At 34.4% G+C, this 14,993-nt stretch overlaps 1 protein-coding gene across 1 annotated transcript; it reads left to right on the plus strand.

Moving 5' to 3' along the window:
* Nucleotides 1–4,083: 4,083 nt before the first annotated feature.
* On the plus strand, nt 4,084–14,658 carry LOC133296901 (uncharacterized). Its single transcript, XM_061495947.1, has 13 exons — nt 4,084–4,160; nt 4,611–4,821; nt 5,881–6,019; nt 6,119–6,221; nt 8,432–8,555; nt 10,279–10,344; nt 10,776–10,814; nt 11,334–11,414; nt 11,539–11,586; nt 12,141–12,191; nt 12,288–12,356; nt 13,793–14,038; nt 14,206–14,658. The coding sequence occupies exons 2-13, from the start codon at nt 4,672–4,674 to the stop codon at nt 14,455–14,457; spliced, it is 1,368 nt and encodes a 455-aa protein (XP_061351931.1). The 5' UTR covers nt 4,084–4,160; nt 4,611–4,671; the 3' UTR covers nt 14,458–14,658.
* Nucleotides 14,659–14,993: the final 335 nt, after the last annotated feature.

Raw genomic sequence — 14,993 nt, forward strand, 5'->3', positions numbered from 1 at the left:
GCTCATAGCAAAGCACGAGAATAACGAAAAGGACAGTGGCATACAGAATGACTACATTCAGTATTGATTTACCTAAAAAGGACTCCGCTTTGTAATATCAATTGTGGTTTGCCATTGCGAGACATTGTTCACTAATTCTGTATAAATTTTATTCCTATTTGAAATATAATTGTACATAACAACTCAAAGGACAAGATCCTATTTTATACCTTATTTTGTAAATTTAATTCGAGGTATATTGTTATATATATACAATTGACAAGTGGATTAGAAGAACATTAAACACATGCTGGAAAAAATATGGAAAAAGATAAAACAATTCAAAAAAAAAAAAATTGGCCATTTAAGGATATGCCAAAACCTTATCTGTGAATCTAGAGAATTAGCAAAATAGCCAAAAGATGCATACTAATTCATACACACCAGTCCTAGAGGAATCAAAAAAGAAGTTGTACTAATAATTTTACAACAACAACATCCACTCATGCTTCTTCAAGACACAAGCCCATCTCTCTTTTGTTCATAGTTTCACAAAAACAAGGTACCCCACATTGTTTGTGGAATAAATGACAATTGTTTATAGATCCAACACAACCCAAAAAAGTAAATTTTTCACATTTGTAATGAACTCGGTCGAAAAATAAAATCAAAAACACAAAAAATGAAGAAATATTTCGACTTTTATGTATGACAATTGTAATGAAATGCTGTAAAAGTTATAAGTTAACAGATAACATTGCTTCATGGGAACTTTTCGAGCAACTGAAAAAAGGGAAAATAGGTCCAATGTTCAAAATCAAACGACAAGTGAAAGAAAAACAACAAAATGTTAGCATTTAGGTAAAGTAAATGCTTCATGACAACACATTTCACGGCAAAAATCCAACCTTCGTACTTATGGACCACAACGAACACAGCGTACCTGAATCAAACAAGTTTGAAGTATTTTTTTCGGCCTGTGAAGTCCGACCTCTTCAAGTTTTTGTCTTCGTCAAATCTATGAAATGATAAAGAAGGTTAACAATAATCGATGAACATTCAACTGTTAGTTAGAAAAGAAATTACATGTGATTCCAAAACCTACCAGCAACACGGTGGAGAGGCAACAGCTTCACAGCAAAACGATTGTGGATGAAAGGATACTTGTGATTAAATTTTCTCTCACCCCTCTCTTTATATCTAGGGCTAAGGGTGTTTTGGTCTTAAAAACTTGGACCCATTTTCCCCCCGCGTTGGCAATTGCTTATTCCACAATTTCAATGGCAAACTTCATCAACGTAAAATGGTGGCAAACACCTTCACCGCAAATTAAGTTTCCAATGGACAAACTTTTCTCCCCCCTACCAAACACAGCAAACTACTTTTCCATACCACACTTTCCATTGGAAAAAAAAAATTGCTGCATACCAAACACCCCCTTAATCTTCCCTTGAAAAGATTTCGTAGGATAAAGAAAGAAATGGAATTGCTTTTTTTATGGGGAAGCAAACTATTTATTTAATTATTTTCATGGCGATGAAAGCAAACACGAGAAAGCACCACAGGGCCGGCCACGTTTGATGACGACTGCACGTGAATTAGGAAGCAAAATGACAAAAGAACCCTCAACAGCCAAAAAAGGTAACGCAGAGACGACGTCGTTTGCATGCAGCCAAATCTGGGTCGGTGCGGCGTGTAAGACAAGAGAAAATAATACACGTGTAATGTTACGTAATATAAATAACTGACACCATCAAGTGGGTCCCACAGACCGATCATACTTAAGTCTTTTCTCTCTCGTGTGATTTCGCGGACACATGCAGGCCAGAAAAATTCTTCATAAACTTGTATATTCTAAAGTTTGGTATATTAAATCTATAAACTAATTAAAATAAAAAATTACACGAATGCAATTCTAAATGTCTATCAGTCACATGCAGATATACATATTTTTCTCCAACCTCGATTTGAGGAACCCGGGTTAGTGTTTAAGTAAAAAACATACTGTATTGTACCCAAAAATAAAATAAAATATTGTTCTCGAGTAGAGTTGGCAAAAACGAATCAATTCATCGAGTTGACAAAAATGAGGCAATCCATCGGATTGGCTTGTAATCAGTCAAAAATGAATTGGATTGAGTTGGCAAAAATGAGCTGCCAACCCAGCTCGTTTCAACCCGTAAAAAAATGAGCCAACTCGCGGGTCAAACGAATCAGCTCGCGGGTTGAGTTTTTTTTTATTATAAAATGTACAAAATATAATATACAAAAATGGATAAAACCCACATACATGTTGTCATCATTTTTTTTCTTTATCTAAACCTAAGTCCCTAATCTTCTCACATCCTTGCTATTTTTATATTGTTAGGCTGTGCTGGCTCTGTTAGGTTCAAATATCTTACTCACTTGGTAATAAGTGGTTCTGATTATTTCTTGACGTTGATGCAAATTTGTTGTGAAGAAAATTTGAAACTAAAATATTTTGTTTTAATTTCTTATTTTGTAACCCTTTGTTTAAGCTAATGGAAGTCACATAGCTGGTGTATTAATACTACATAATCATTTAAATAGGCTGAAAATGAGCCACCCCGCGATCAATTTTCGAGCCAATCAGCGAGCCAATTTTCGAGTTAACTCGCGAGCTATTTTTGCAAGCCAACCAACGAGCCATATTTTTGAATCAACCCTAACCCGACTCGGGTCAGGTTGGGTTGGATTTTCTGGCTCGTTCTTTTTTCGAGCCAACCTTAACCCGACTCGTTTTTTTTTTTGGTTGAATGTGAGTTGGGTCGGGCCAGACCGGATTAACCCGTTTTGCCAACCCTATTTGTAGAACTCTTCCTGTACCTTTATTATTATTATTATTAAAAACAAAAATTCATTTTTAGTATTTTTTTACGATTTATTAATTATAATAGAAATTAAAGATAAATAAATACTAAATAATTAATCAAAAACTATGATACGATGTCATAACAACTTTCCTAGTTGACTTCACAAATAGACACTTTACCACCCTAACCACACAACCACCGTGTTCTTATATGTATAATAACAATGTTCTCCAATCAATCAAACTTTATTTTAGCTACTTCTATCCACTATGGTATTTATAGTTGATTTTCAGATAAACTGTTATATAAGTAATGAAGAAATTATAAATTATTCACTTGCCATTAAACGCTTTGTTTAGACTGTGCTCCTTTGGAATATATGTATGTGTGTTGCAAAGACACAATATACATTCCTAGTTGCAAATTGATTGTCCATTTTCTCTGTTGTTTACCGCCAACCAGTCAATGTCCTCATACAAAGTAAGGTCCAAAATGTTATTTATATAATAGAATTTGCTTGATCCAAAATATTTTAATCTTTTCTCTTAACAATCATAAAGTATATTGTCCAAAATTAAAATTCGAACAAGTTATCATTACATATGGATTATTTTGTCGAGCGCGAGTTGAATTAGTGATAAATTAAGAATTTTATATTTTGATTAATTTTTGTAGTCACAGATGAAAATTTTTGCAACAAACACATTTATAAATAAATATTGTTAATGTAAATAAAATAAAATAAAATTCTAAAATTTGTCAATGTAAATAAATATTGTTATAAAATTTCTCATCTACAAGAAGAAAAATAAATGCCTTTATCTATTTATCTAGTTGATCTTGCCTCGACCGGGCCACTGATCAAATCGTTAATAATTTCTCCATATATTTTTTAATTTTAATTTCTCCATTAGTTAATTGATTAAATAATTAATTAATTCGATTCTTTCCAACATTATTTTCTCTATTCTAATTTTAAACTTTAGATCTCTAATTAATAAAAAAGAGACGAACTTCTTCCTTACTTGAACTAATAATTATTAATTTAGAGACCTCGTCAGTTTACAAATTTTTTTTACAATTACACTGTATGATTAATATAGGACCGGTCCTATATAGTGTAGTTTGTAAACAAAAAAGTTTGTAAATATATCCTACCCCATTAATTTAAGTGACATTTTAATTAGAAGTTTTAAATTTAAGTCATAAAAATTAATGAAATGGCCTTGGTCCCCTAATGAATTAAGAAACTGTAAACAAAACTGAAGTATTGGGGAACAGATATCAATTTAGGGTTTTTCTTTACCGTAAACCTTTTGAGATTGACGCAATCTTCCGCGACTACCGGTGAGTTCAATCGAAGCTCTGCTTCTTTTCTATCAATCAATTTTTGGGGTTTTCTTCTTCTCACTGTTTATGGTGTGCATCTGTGACATTTTCAAGTTCAACTGAGAACTTTCTTGTCTTACGTTTTGTGGTTATTTGTTTTGTTTGTAAATGATTATTGCAATTTCCCTTCAGCTCTTTCTGTTTTCGGCCCAATTTTTTTATTTTAAATTCCAGAGGCTATTATGTGGAATATGCAAATGCCCACTTGCAGAGACAGTGCAATTTTGTTTTTTTAGAATGGTTTTTCATGTGTGTCTGGCACTTGCACTCGACCAATGAATATTGGTTGTTGGGTAACTGTGTTGGTAGAGGATACATGTAGCATTTCTATCTTTGCATGTGTATGTGTGTGTGTTGTTTTGGTTGTCACTTGGATTGAGACTTTTGCACTCTTGGTTTGAAACACAGGGATAGAAATAAGGGGTGGCATAGAAACAGTAGAAATGAAGGCAAACTGAATGAGCACAAAATGACTAGGTTGTCTTTCAGGCCACGGCCACTTGATATTCACAAGAAACTCCCCATTGTCAAGTCCATCAAGGACTTTGAAGATGATGAAACGCCTACTTCTACCCGTAATTCCCAATTGCTACGTATTTTTCCTGAGGTTGATAATGAGGTATGCGCCCTCTACGTTGAAGGGGTTTTCCTTTCTTGCTTCCTGGTGATGTTTTGTTGCAGCTGTTTCTGGTTATTCTGGTTTACTTTTTGTGCATGCCACTATTTTGGGTTGCTTTAAGTCTACAAGTTTTCGAATTACCTATAACTGTGTTCTAAGCTATATGCTGGATTGTAGTTAGCATGACGAGCTTCACTGTTGTACTCTTACTCACTGGCACTTTGCCTTTTGCAAAACAGGAAAAAAATGTTGACCCTATTAACCTGTTCAATCTGTTATTTAAGAATTATTAGGACATGATTACCTCAATAGCATCTATGATCAATTAGCAATAAATATTGTACAGAAGTTATTGTAGTTGAAATTTCATATATTCAAAAGGTTGTCATAATTACCCTGTTCCCCAGTTCCCCTATCAAAAGCTGATAGTAAGTGTCACTAACAACTATTCCAAAAGCTTGAGATGTTAGGTGAAGGCACATTAATAGTTTTATATTATATTTCTAATACATCCCCTTGCAGATGAGTCCTGTGGTTTTGAAGTATGGACAATAAACAAATCCACCTACATTGTGCTGAGACCCAACTCTTTATTAGGAGATGGGGACGACCAATATCACAATGTAGACCATTTGGTCATAGAGATCCCAAAGCATAAGTTGTTAGGTGAAGACACATGAATGATTTTATGTAACATCCCTAATAGTAGGAAAAAACAAGCTAATATCTATTTCTTATACAAATAGTGTCACTGTTTGCGTGTTTCTTATATGGCTATAGTTTTTAAAATTCATGATATGTGATGCTTTATAGAGGGCAAGCTTGGAGGAGTGGTAAAGCTGCTCATTTATGATTGAAAAGTCATAGGTTTGAATCCAGGAAGTCGCCTCTTTGCAAATATGCAAGGGTGAGGCTGCGTACAATGATAGTTCTCACTCCGACCCTCACTAGTTAGGGTTTAATGGGGAGTGGTTTTTTATGATATGCTACACTTTAATTAAATTGTAAATCTTCCCACGACTGGATATTTTATCAGTTATTTCTATTTATTTTTCTTAGGTACTTCCAGTTCCTAGCAATCCCAATAAGAAAGTGGCTTCTGAAATACCTACACCTCAGTTTGTTGTTGTGGATACATACGAAAGGGATTACTCTTGCACTTTCTCTCAACCAAATTCTTACTTGCGGGCTAGAGGAGGTGCTGCCAGTGCCACAAAATAGAATTTTCAGTTAGAATACATTTGGAAGGTTCTTTTGAAAACTCCAACACTACTGAAAATGCTTTCAATTATTGCAGCTCGGGCTGAGATTGGAGAGTTTGTGGAGTATGACTTGGACGACGAAGATGAAGATTGGCTTTTAGAGTTTAACGAAGAAAGGAAGATTCTGACACCTGAGATGTAACTTTTTAGATTGAGTTCTGGTTATATTGATTTCAGTTAATTAATTAATTTTTGGTTGGTAGAGTATGGTTTCTTTTTACTGGCTTTCATCTATCATTCTGTTTTGCTTTTATTTATTTTGTGATTTTGTCTTTCCAGCAATGTATTGCAGATTGCTTGAAGTCAATTTGGTACTATTGATCATGGCTTAATTGAATTATTTAACTATCATTTCTGTCACACTGAATCAACTTTTATGGTCTAGAAATTAATAAGGATATTTGAATTTTGAACTGGAATTGCATTATTGTGAAGAAAACCAAGATAGTATGGATCCTGCTCTTGCAAAATGGTTGTTTTAGGCATTCAACGAAGTGTCTTTATTAGTTTCTAAACTACTGAGGTGTATGATTGGTTGCTGCTGAGGGGTGGTTGATAACAGTGACAATTGAACTTCATTGATGTATGAGCATTTTTTAAAAGAAATTCTGATACTGTTTAAATCATGCCAAAACTGTTATCATATTGCACTTTTTCGAGCTTCTGTTATTCTGTACTCCATGCTCATTTTTTTCACAAATCCTGGCTCAGACGTTCATAATGAAAGCTTTGATGAAGCCCAAATGTGTTAGTTCATTTATTAAAATCTTCTGACAAAAGAAACAAGTGATTAAAATCTGATTCATAATTGTTTAATTTTTTGATTTTTCCAAATTTTTTTGAACAACCCTTGATAAAAAATAGCTATAAATTTTTAAAGGATCATGTCTCCACCATTTAAAAGTACAAATAAAATTTTCTCTGTAATAAGTAGTTGAAATTGAAGCTATAAGTTGATAATCATGAGGTAAAAGGAAATTTGTTTATTGAATCCACCCTAGGTTTTCATTTGAAATGTGCTTGCTTATATTTTCTTCAAAAGCAATCAAGTCTTATCTCCCTAGATGGGGTTGGTTAAATGGGTAAATTGACACCGTTGGGCTTTATCTAAAACCAAATTTTCAATAAAACTTTTTAGAATAAGGTCTTTTCTAATGGTTTTCTCCTAAAGTTTTCTTATATCTTAATCTACCCTATCATCCCTTTGATCTACGTTTCTCACTGGAGCCTCTACTTTTCCATATAAAAGAAGGATTATCTTTATTTACTTTATCCTTGGAAAAGTTCTAATTGTTAATCTGGTGAAGAGTCCTATGATTTTGTTGCATCTGTAGGGTGTTAGATTTTCTTTAGGTCCATGTTACAACTTACAAGTGTCGGAAGCTTGCCCCAATTCAGATGCTTGAGATTGGTTGTGATAGAATTCAAGAGCTGGAAGAAAATGATAGAAAGTGAGGAGAGACAATTAGAGAGAAAAGATAAAGTCTATAATTCTGAATCTTTGATTATTATTCTAAGCTATCCCCATAGAGATCTGTATAATTATATAGTTAGAGGTGTGACTCTAACTGAGTAACCAGCTGACAGTTGTCAGTTATTTACAAGGGCATATTAACATAAGATCTAACTACTCTAACAGGTTGAAGTGCTAAAATGCTGATTAATTAAACCACAACCAGGTTTTTTCAAATGTCTTTAAAGATTCAGAGTGCTACCTGCTATCGGAGCTGCCCCTTCTTAAAACCGATTTGTGCATTTTCTGAAGGGTATAATATAGGTAATAAGATATGTTTGATCTGTATTTTCTGAAAGAAAGGAGATATTTGTTGTTGAGAAAATGCAGTAAGTTCAGATGGTGAAATCACTCAAAGGTTCCTCTTAAAAATCCAGTTAGTGAACATACTTGGATTTCCTAGTAGGCATCACTTTCTGATGACTTTCCATTTGGATCTGTTTCCCATGTTGAGGGTGAAATACTGATACAGAAGAGTCACTTGAAAAAATAAATTCACAGTTACAGTTCAACAACTATTTTGTGACATTTGAGTTGGTTTATAATTCATGTTTTATTGTCCATACACATCTTCAATTTTTTCTGAATGAACAAAATAATAGAAGATTTAAAGCATAGAAGTGCTGATAAGAGTATCTTTAGTGCAAGGCTTCTTATTGGAGCTTCTGGTGCTCCTAAACCATTCAAATTCAGTCAGTCTTCTAAGTTCTAATGTATTGAGTTTTTTACTGTTTGCCACTAATCTTTTCATATCTTCCGTAACATTAATATAAGATGTACATTATATATGTTGTTGCGTTGTTTTTCTGGTTTTCATTTAATGCCTGGTAAATAGGTTTGAGAGCCTTATTTTCAAGTTGGAGGTGTTGGATCATAAAGCTCGTGAAAGAGCTGGAATTATAACGCCTACTCTTGGTTCACCAATTCCTGTGCAGCTACGGCTTGACACTGCTATTGAGGTGAAGCTTGTTTTGATTCCATGATTTCTTTACCGTTTCTGAGACTAATTGTTTACTAAAAGCTTTTATATGTTTGCCAACATGGAGGCCAGAAATCTATGGCAGTATGCAGTTTGTACACTTGGTTGTAGTGAAACACATGCATTGTTAATGGTGATTTCTTGTCACTAAATCTGCCCTGAGACATGTTTGTGGTTTTAGCCTCTATTTTGTGTTAAGTGGCCAAAGGTTGTCTTAAGGGTGTTTCTTTATGCCTTGCAGAGAGATTGGGCAGCCCTGCTGCATTCTGTTTGTTTGTTTCTAGAGAATACCTTCTTACGGACCCCACTATATATACTTTCTTGATCTTCTCTAATATTTTTTTTTTCAATCATGAAATGTTAAATCATAGAACTGTTCTTACAGTTTTTCTTGTTGGATGAAAAAATTCGAATATTTTAGTAGTTTATTTTGCACCATTCATCATGTACTAGTGGTTTAGATATGGTTTGTTTATATTGCTATTACTTCCAAATCACCTGATGATGTTAATGAAATAATGGTTTTCTCTAAGGGGGCATTTGATAAAGGAGAATTTTTTTTTATCCGGGAATCATGATTCCTTGGAATATAATGGGAAAGTGAGTTTTCTGGGAATGTTACTAAAAAGCTGTTTGATAGGCCAAAACATTGTTAGGAATATTGGCTAAATTTTCCGAGTCTATGTTTGGTTGATAGTAAAATATTATTAGGAATATAGGGTGAATTTACGAAATAGCCTTATCATTCTCAACTCTCTCTCTCTCTCACTCTCAGTCAACACAGAGAAAACGCCTTCTGCCTCCGTCGTCGAGCAGTTCTTCAAGGTTCATAATGCCAATTTCTCTAGCTGGCCACTGAACTCCGACGCCAAATACATGGCCTATTTTATCAAGACCTTGTGTTTGCTCCCTACGCCCCATTACTTTTTTATTCGAATGAGAGATTCTTCACATGTTTCATGGGATTAACCTTTACACAGAGATGTGGTTTTGAAATTACAGTAAACAATTCTCTTCGCCCCACCGCCAATGGCCGCGTCAAAATCAGCATGGTCATTGACTTCTCCATCAACACCCGTCTCCCAAGTTCCAAACTTTCGTTCCACCGCCACTCATATCGGCGATTGGCCCCCACCCACCTCATAGCTGGATCGAGTTGAACTTGAAGTCCCAAAAAGCTGAATTTTCATCTGGTAAATGTTGATGATGATGACAATGACAATTAAATTGTGTGAGAAAGAAGTGTCTTTGTCATGTGCAGGGGGTGAGTGTGAGAGAGAGGGATGAGAACGCTGAGTGCTGAGAAGGGTTTTTTTGTCCAAAAAATTAGTCAATTTTCCCACCATGTGGGATTTTCAGAATACCACATGTGAGATGGTATTCTGAGTTTGTAATCTTCTTCACATTTTAAAATCCTGGGAAAACAAGAAACCCAGGAAAATTTTGGTTGTTCCTTCTACCAAATGTGGTTATCTCAGACTCCCAGCCTAAGTTTACTGGGATTTTAAACTTTATCCTTCTACCAGACACCCCCTAAAGATTTCCTTATTTAGGTTATTATTTGTTGAAATTCTTGATATTGGCAGAGCATCTTTCAAATTTCAGAATGCGTTTGATATAATTATCCTGCAATACCAATATTCCTTTTCGCACAATGTATATTTCTTGTTGGGATTAACAAAGTTCTTTTCTTTAAATGTTAGGCCCTGCAAGCCCAGTCGTTCAAATATTCAATTATCCAGTCCGGGTATGATTACTGGAAAGATAAGGTACGGAATGAGCCTCAGATTATCACTTATGAGGGACATGCTTCCTTTTTGTCTGTTAATTTAATTTTAAGAATGACTTCCAATATTTGCCTTCATTAAGGCATCTGTAAATTCTACTGACCAGGGTTTAGTATATAATATATATCAACCTTCACATGACTGAATGCGGAGTGCTAATGGGTGGAGGTATTTATTCAGGCTGCTTGTTAATGCTTCACACTTTACTAATAATCCAAGGAGAGAATTACTATTAGATCATCACTAAGGAGGTGGAGATTATGTTAATTTAGGTTCTCTTTCACTCATTTATGTTGGTATTTTCTGTAACTATAATCGACCATGACATTGATTTCTTGCATTTATTAGGCAGTCATCGATGCCTTGTATCCTGTCTTTCTTTTCTTGTTTACCATATTGTTTTTTGGGTGCAGCGAGAACGGTGGCAAAAGCCAATTTTGCGACAATTGCAGGTTGGTTTTGAGCACATTACTATCAATATATTTTTTGTCACAGATACATATATTTTTTTTTTGGTAATCGTTACAGATATATATTACTGTGTATGCATTTTGAGTTAAATTTAAAATAATCCTATTGGATTTTTAATTTCTGTGTCTTGTTACTCTATTCAGCTACAATATTTTGACATAATTGTTTAAGAATTCATAATTTTCCTTTTCTGTTTTTTTCCCTTCTGCTTAACTAGCCATGACATCAAATTCTAATATGGAATCATATTTTTGTTATCCCTTGTCCTTTACTGGTTTTTGTAGGCATTTTTTTGCCATGCTGGTGCTTATTGATAACAAGTTTTTCAGTTCTTAGAGTACAAACCTTTTTGGTTTAATCTCTCTTTTAATAAGCAAGTTTTATTGATTATTGGATCTATTTTTTTCATTGAAATCTTCGCTACAGTTATTTGTATGCCTAGAGTTACTTGACAAGCCCGTTATGGAAGTTTGACAAGATTAACTGCATTTTATGTTCAGCCACCTCCACCTGTCAACGATACAAACCCATATAATGTCTTTCGGCCAAGGGAAAAAGCTCACAGGCTTCACACAAGAAGGGTAGGTGGAAAACTCAGCTTTCATTTAACCTCAGTTTTGGATATATGCTTTTTCCTCAAAGGCATTCATTTATGGAAATTGGTATGTAATTTTGGTAGACTTTTGTTGCTTGTTTTCTGTTCAGATGCAAAGGCGAGAAAACAATGTGCAGTCATTTGAAAAGCTTCGTCAGGTTAGCCCCTCTAATTGGTTATGGTTCTTGGACATCTATTAAAGGCTGTAAATTGAGCTTGAAACTTTTTCTCTGTTAAATGCCTGTCTTTCCCTTTTTCTTAAAATGTCATTCGAGTGTGTTAGGATTAACTTATCTTGAGAAATTTTTTTAGCTGAAAAGCTGTTTTGAGTAAAAAACTAAAATTTAAGTAAAATCAAAGTTTGCTTAGTTGTTTTTTTTCTAATGTGCATTGGTATTTTATTTTCTTATTATGAAATTATTCGGGGGCTTCTCTATTTGAATATTTTCTACGCTTTTGAATTTATTCAGAAACAGCTGTTTTCTTCCAATATTATATACCTTTCCCGTATATTTTGCAAAGAGACTGTTTCCTAAACTCGAACCTGCGATCTTCCGGTCATAAATGAGCAACTTTCCTACTTGTTTCAAGTGGCTGTTCAATTTTATTTTCTTCCTTTCAAATTCGATTCCCCTCCCCCCTCCCTCTTCCTCTCCCTCTCTTTCAGTATGTATCACCGGAAAATTTATTTTTAAGCTTTCTCCTTGAACAGGTCAGGCGCAACCTTGACCAAGCTAAGAGCTTGTTGCAGGCTTTAATCATGGTTTGACTTTTAAGTTATTTTTTGAGAGTTTTACCATTTTAAGTTATTTATCATTTTGCATTCATACTTATTTTATTGTTATATAATCATAACCAGAGGGAGGAGAAAAAAAGAGAAGTAATGGACAGTGAAGTTACACTACAGAGGATGCAAATGAAGTACAAGGTACTTGTATTGTTTTTCCTGCTTGCTTTCTGTCTTTCCTTAATAAAATATGCAGTCTGGTGTTTGCAATCTACCAAGACCATTATTATATTGCATTACTTTTATGTCCAAACCCCATACCCATTTTTTTATTTTGTACTAATAGAAAAAGATATTTCATAATGATACTCAAACTAGACAGTTTCACTCGGCCACTTTTGGATAATATTTAGGTTATAAATTGATTTTTGCAAAATTGAATCTTCCAAATCACGTTAGTGGCCTGAGAAAGCACTTCTTTGCCTCAAAGAATTTGAAGGTGCAGGCAGGTTTGCATGAGTTGTAATTTTTAAATTTGGCAAAATCTTACTGGCACAGAAATTGACCGAGATATAAATACGAGGGGGTAAAACTCTAGGTACAAAAAGTAACAGAAATACAACAACCAACAACCAAAGCCTTGTGCCAGTAGTTGGGGTTAGTTACATGGATTAGTGATTCAGTCAACAGCATTGAGCATCAGACTCTGTCATAACCGTAATTTTAGTGAACCATATAGGGTAAGGTCTTTTTCAATCATTTCTTTCAATGTTTTCTCAGGTGCTTGTCTTCCCATTTCAATCTATCTATCTTCCATTTGAAATTTTATCTACTTTTTGTACTAGAGCCTCGATTGGTCTCCTCACATGATCAAACCACCTTAGACAAGTTTACGTCATTTTTCTCCTATATTTGTGCCACTCCAAGTTTGCATATTTTATAAAAGGAAAAGATTCATCATTGGATTATGAAGTCCTTGATGATATTACATGACTTGCCTCTTTTGGAAAATGTTCAATAAAATCACCAATCACCAATATAATGCAAGTGCTTCATATTTGTTAGTTTGTTTTTCACATGCTCTTCATTGCAAACTTGCACTGCCACCGCCAATCCGTTTTTCACATAACCCCACCACCATTGCTCCGTCATTTGCCCTTCACCATATTTTATTACTACATCCACTGCTAATAAATATAGCACTGAATGTCAATAGAATTTACTAGTTTCAAACTTAATTGCTGAATTCTGGCTTTAACATATGGCACTTAGTCTCAAGGTGCAGTGCATTAACTCCTGTATCTGGTTGGAACCTTGGCCTCACTTCCTCCGTTATTAATCTGGGGTTAGAATTCATTTCTTCAAATAATCACCATTTAGGGTTTCTAAACAGATATAATCACCATTTCTAGTTCTTAATGGTTCGACAAAGAGTAAGATAAAGTGGGGAAGTGGAATTATGTTTCCATGAAAATAAATAATTTTATGCACTTTGCCAGATTAATCTAATACTTTCTAGGAACTATTTTTATTTTGTGGGCTGTGGATATTATTATGTGTATTTACTGGGCCATAAAAAATACATAGAGAAGTAGTTTGTTTGAACTTATGAACTGATGTATGGTTCTCTATTGCAGCAAGAAACTGAATTTTTGGAAGACAGCTTAGCATTCCCTGGATTCACTCCCTTCTCTTCCAAATTTGTTTCAAGTGAGGAGGAATTTTTTGATTCAGAAGATATCATGACTAGCCGTCCTCATACACGGTCTTCTGCAGTACAGAGTCTGCCTTCCTATGACACCAACCTGCCCATGGTTCCTACAGTTTTCACAAAGCAAGAGTTTAAGAGGCGATATGTCCCACAAGGGTGGCCTCATAAACTGGTAATTTTCTAATTCCTTTGCCCTTTTTTTTGTAGTGTCCGCTTCCCCTTGCATGCTTTTTGTATTATCTCTTATATGAGAAATGATTCCTGTAAGTTTCACACATATTGTTATTACCTTCATAGTTCAATATGGTTGTTGATGAGTTGTTGCATGGGAATGTGCAGGATCCTCTTGAGCCAGTTTTGTTGTTCACAAAACCGTTACTTCCAGAGAAGTTGGCCATGGCAGGCATTTTGCCACCATCAGATTCTTTTACTGAAAATGGGGTGTCAACACAATCATATAGATTCAGTGGAAGAATTGGCAGAGGGGGCCGTATAATATTTGACAGATGGAATCCACTTTTGCAAACTCCAATTGACTGTGGTAACTCTTATTATATGCCACCAAAACCACGGCCTTCATTCAACATGTAATTAATCTCTTTGTCAATTCTGCAGCTGAAGTTAGTACCCTTCTGGTTGATAATAATTATTAATTAGGAGGGTACGGTGTGGCAGTGTAATTGTAAGGGTAACACAAATGATTCTAGATGAATTTTACTGGGGCTGGAAGCCATATGCAAACAGAGCCAAACCTGATTAATATGTGTTGAATTCATAGTCCTATAGCGTGGATTGGTGGTCCATTCTGATGGTTACCTCACCTCGGCAATATTTAATCATGGATCAAGTATTTAAGTGGTCGAACTGAAAAAATTTAGCAAAGAATTTTTTTAAAACGAAAGAATATTACATAAAAAATTAGAATAGGATTATATTGATAATTTTTTTTTATAAACTTACAAATTATATTATGTCTGATCGGTAATACTCTCTTGAGTAGAGTATTACCGGTCAGACATAATATAGTTTGTAAACAAAAAGTTAGTAAATATAACTTTTTCAAAAAATTATGTAAAAAAAAAATCTACGTAAAGAATATTACATAATGAAATCAAACTAGTGATAGT

Source organism: Gastrolobium bilobum, unplaced genomic scaffold (genome assembly GCF_033153095.1).
Source record: "Gastrolobium bilobum isolate Gb01-03AN ecotype WA unplaced genomic scaffold, APGP_CSIRO_Gbil_v1 utg8008, whole genome shotgun sequence".
Taxonomy (NCBI): Eukaryota; Viridiplantae; Streptophyta; class Magnoliopsida; order Fabales; family Fabaceae; genus Gastrolobium; species Gastrolobium bilobum.

Bases quoted from the DNA above. Each gene is read 5' to 3' on its own strand.
- LOC133296901 (XM_061495947.1), top strand. From the start codon at position 4,672: ATGACTAGGTTGTCTTTCAGGCCACGGCCACTTGATATTCACAAGAAA. The intron at 12,192-12,287 runs GTTTGACTTTTA...AATCATAACCAG, and splicing joins TGTTGCAGGCTTTAATCATG to AGGGAGGAGAAAAAAAGAGA. The intron at 12,357-13,792 runs GTACTTGTATTG...TCTCTATTGCAG, and splicing joins GGATGCAAATGAAGTACAAG to CAAGAAACTGAATTTTTGGA.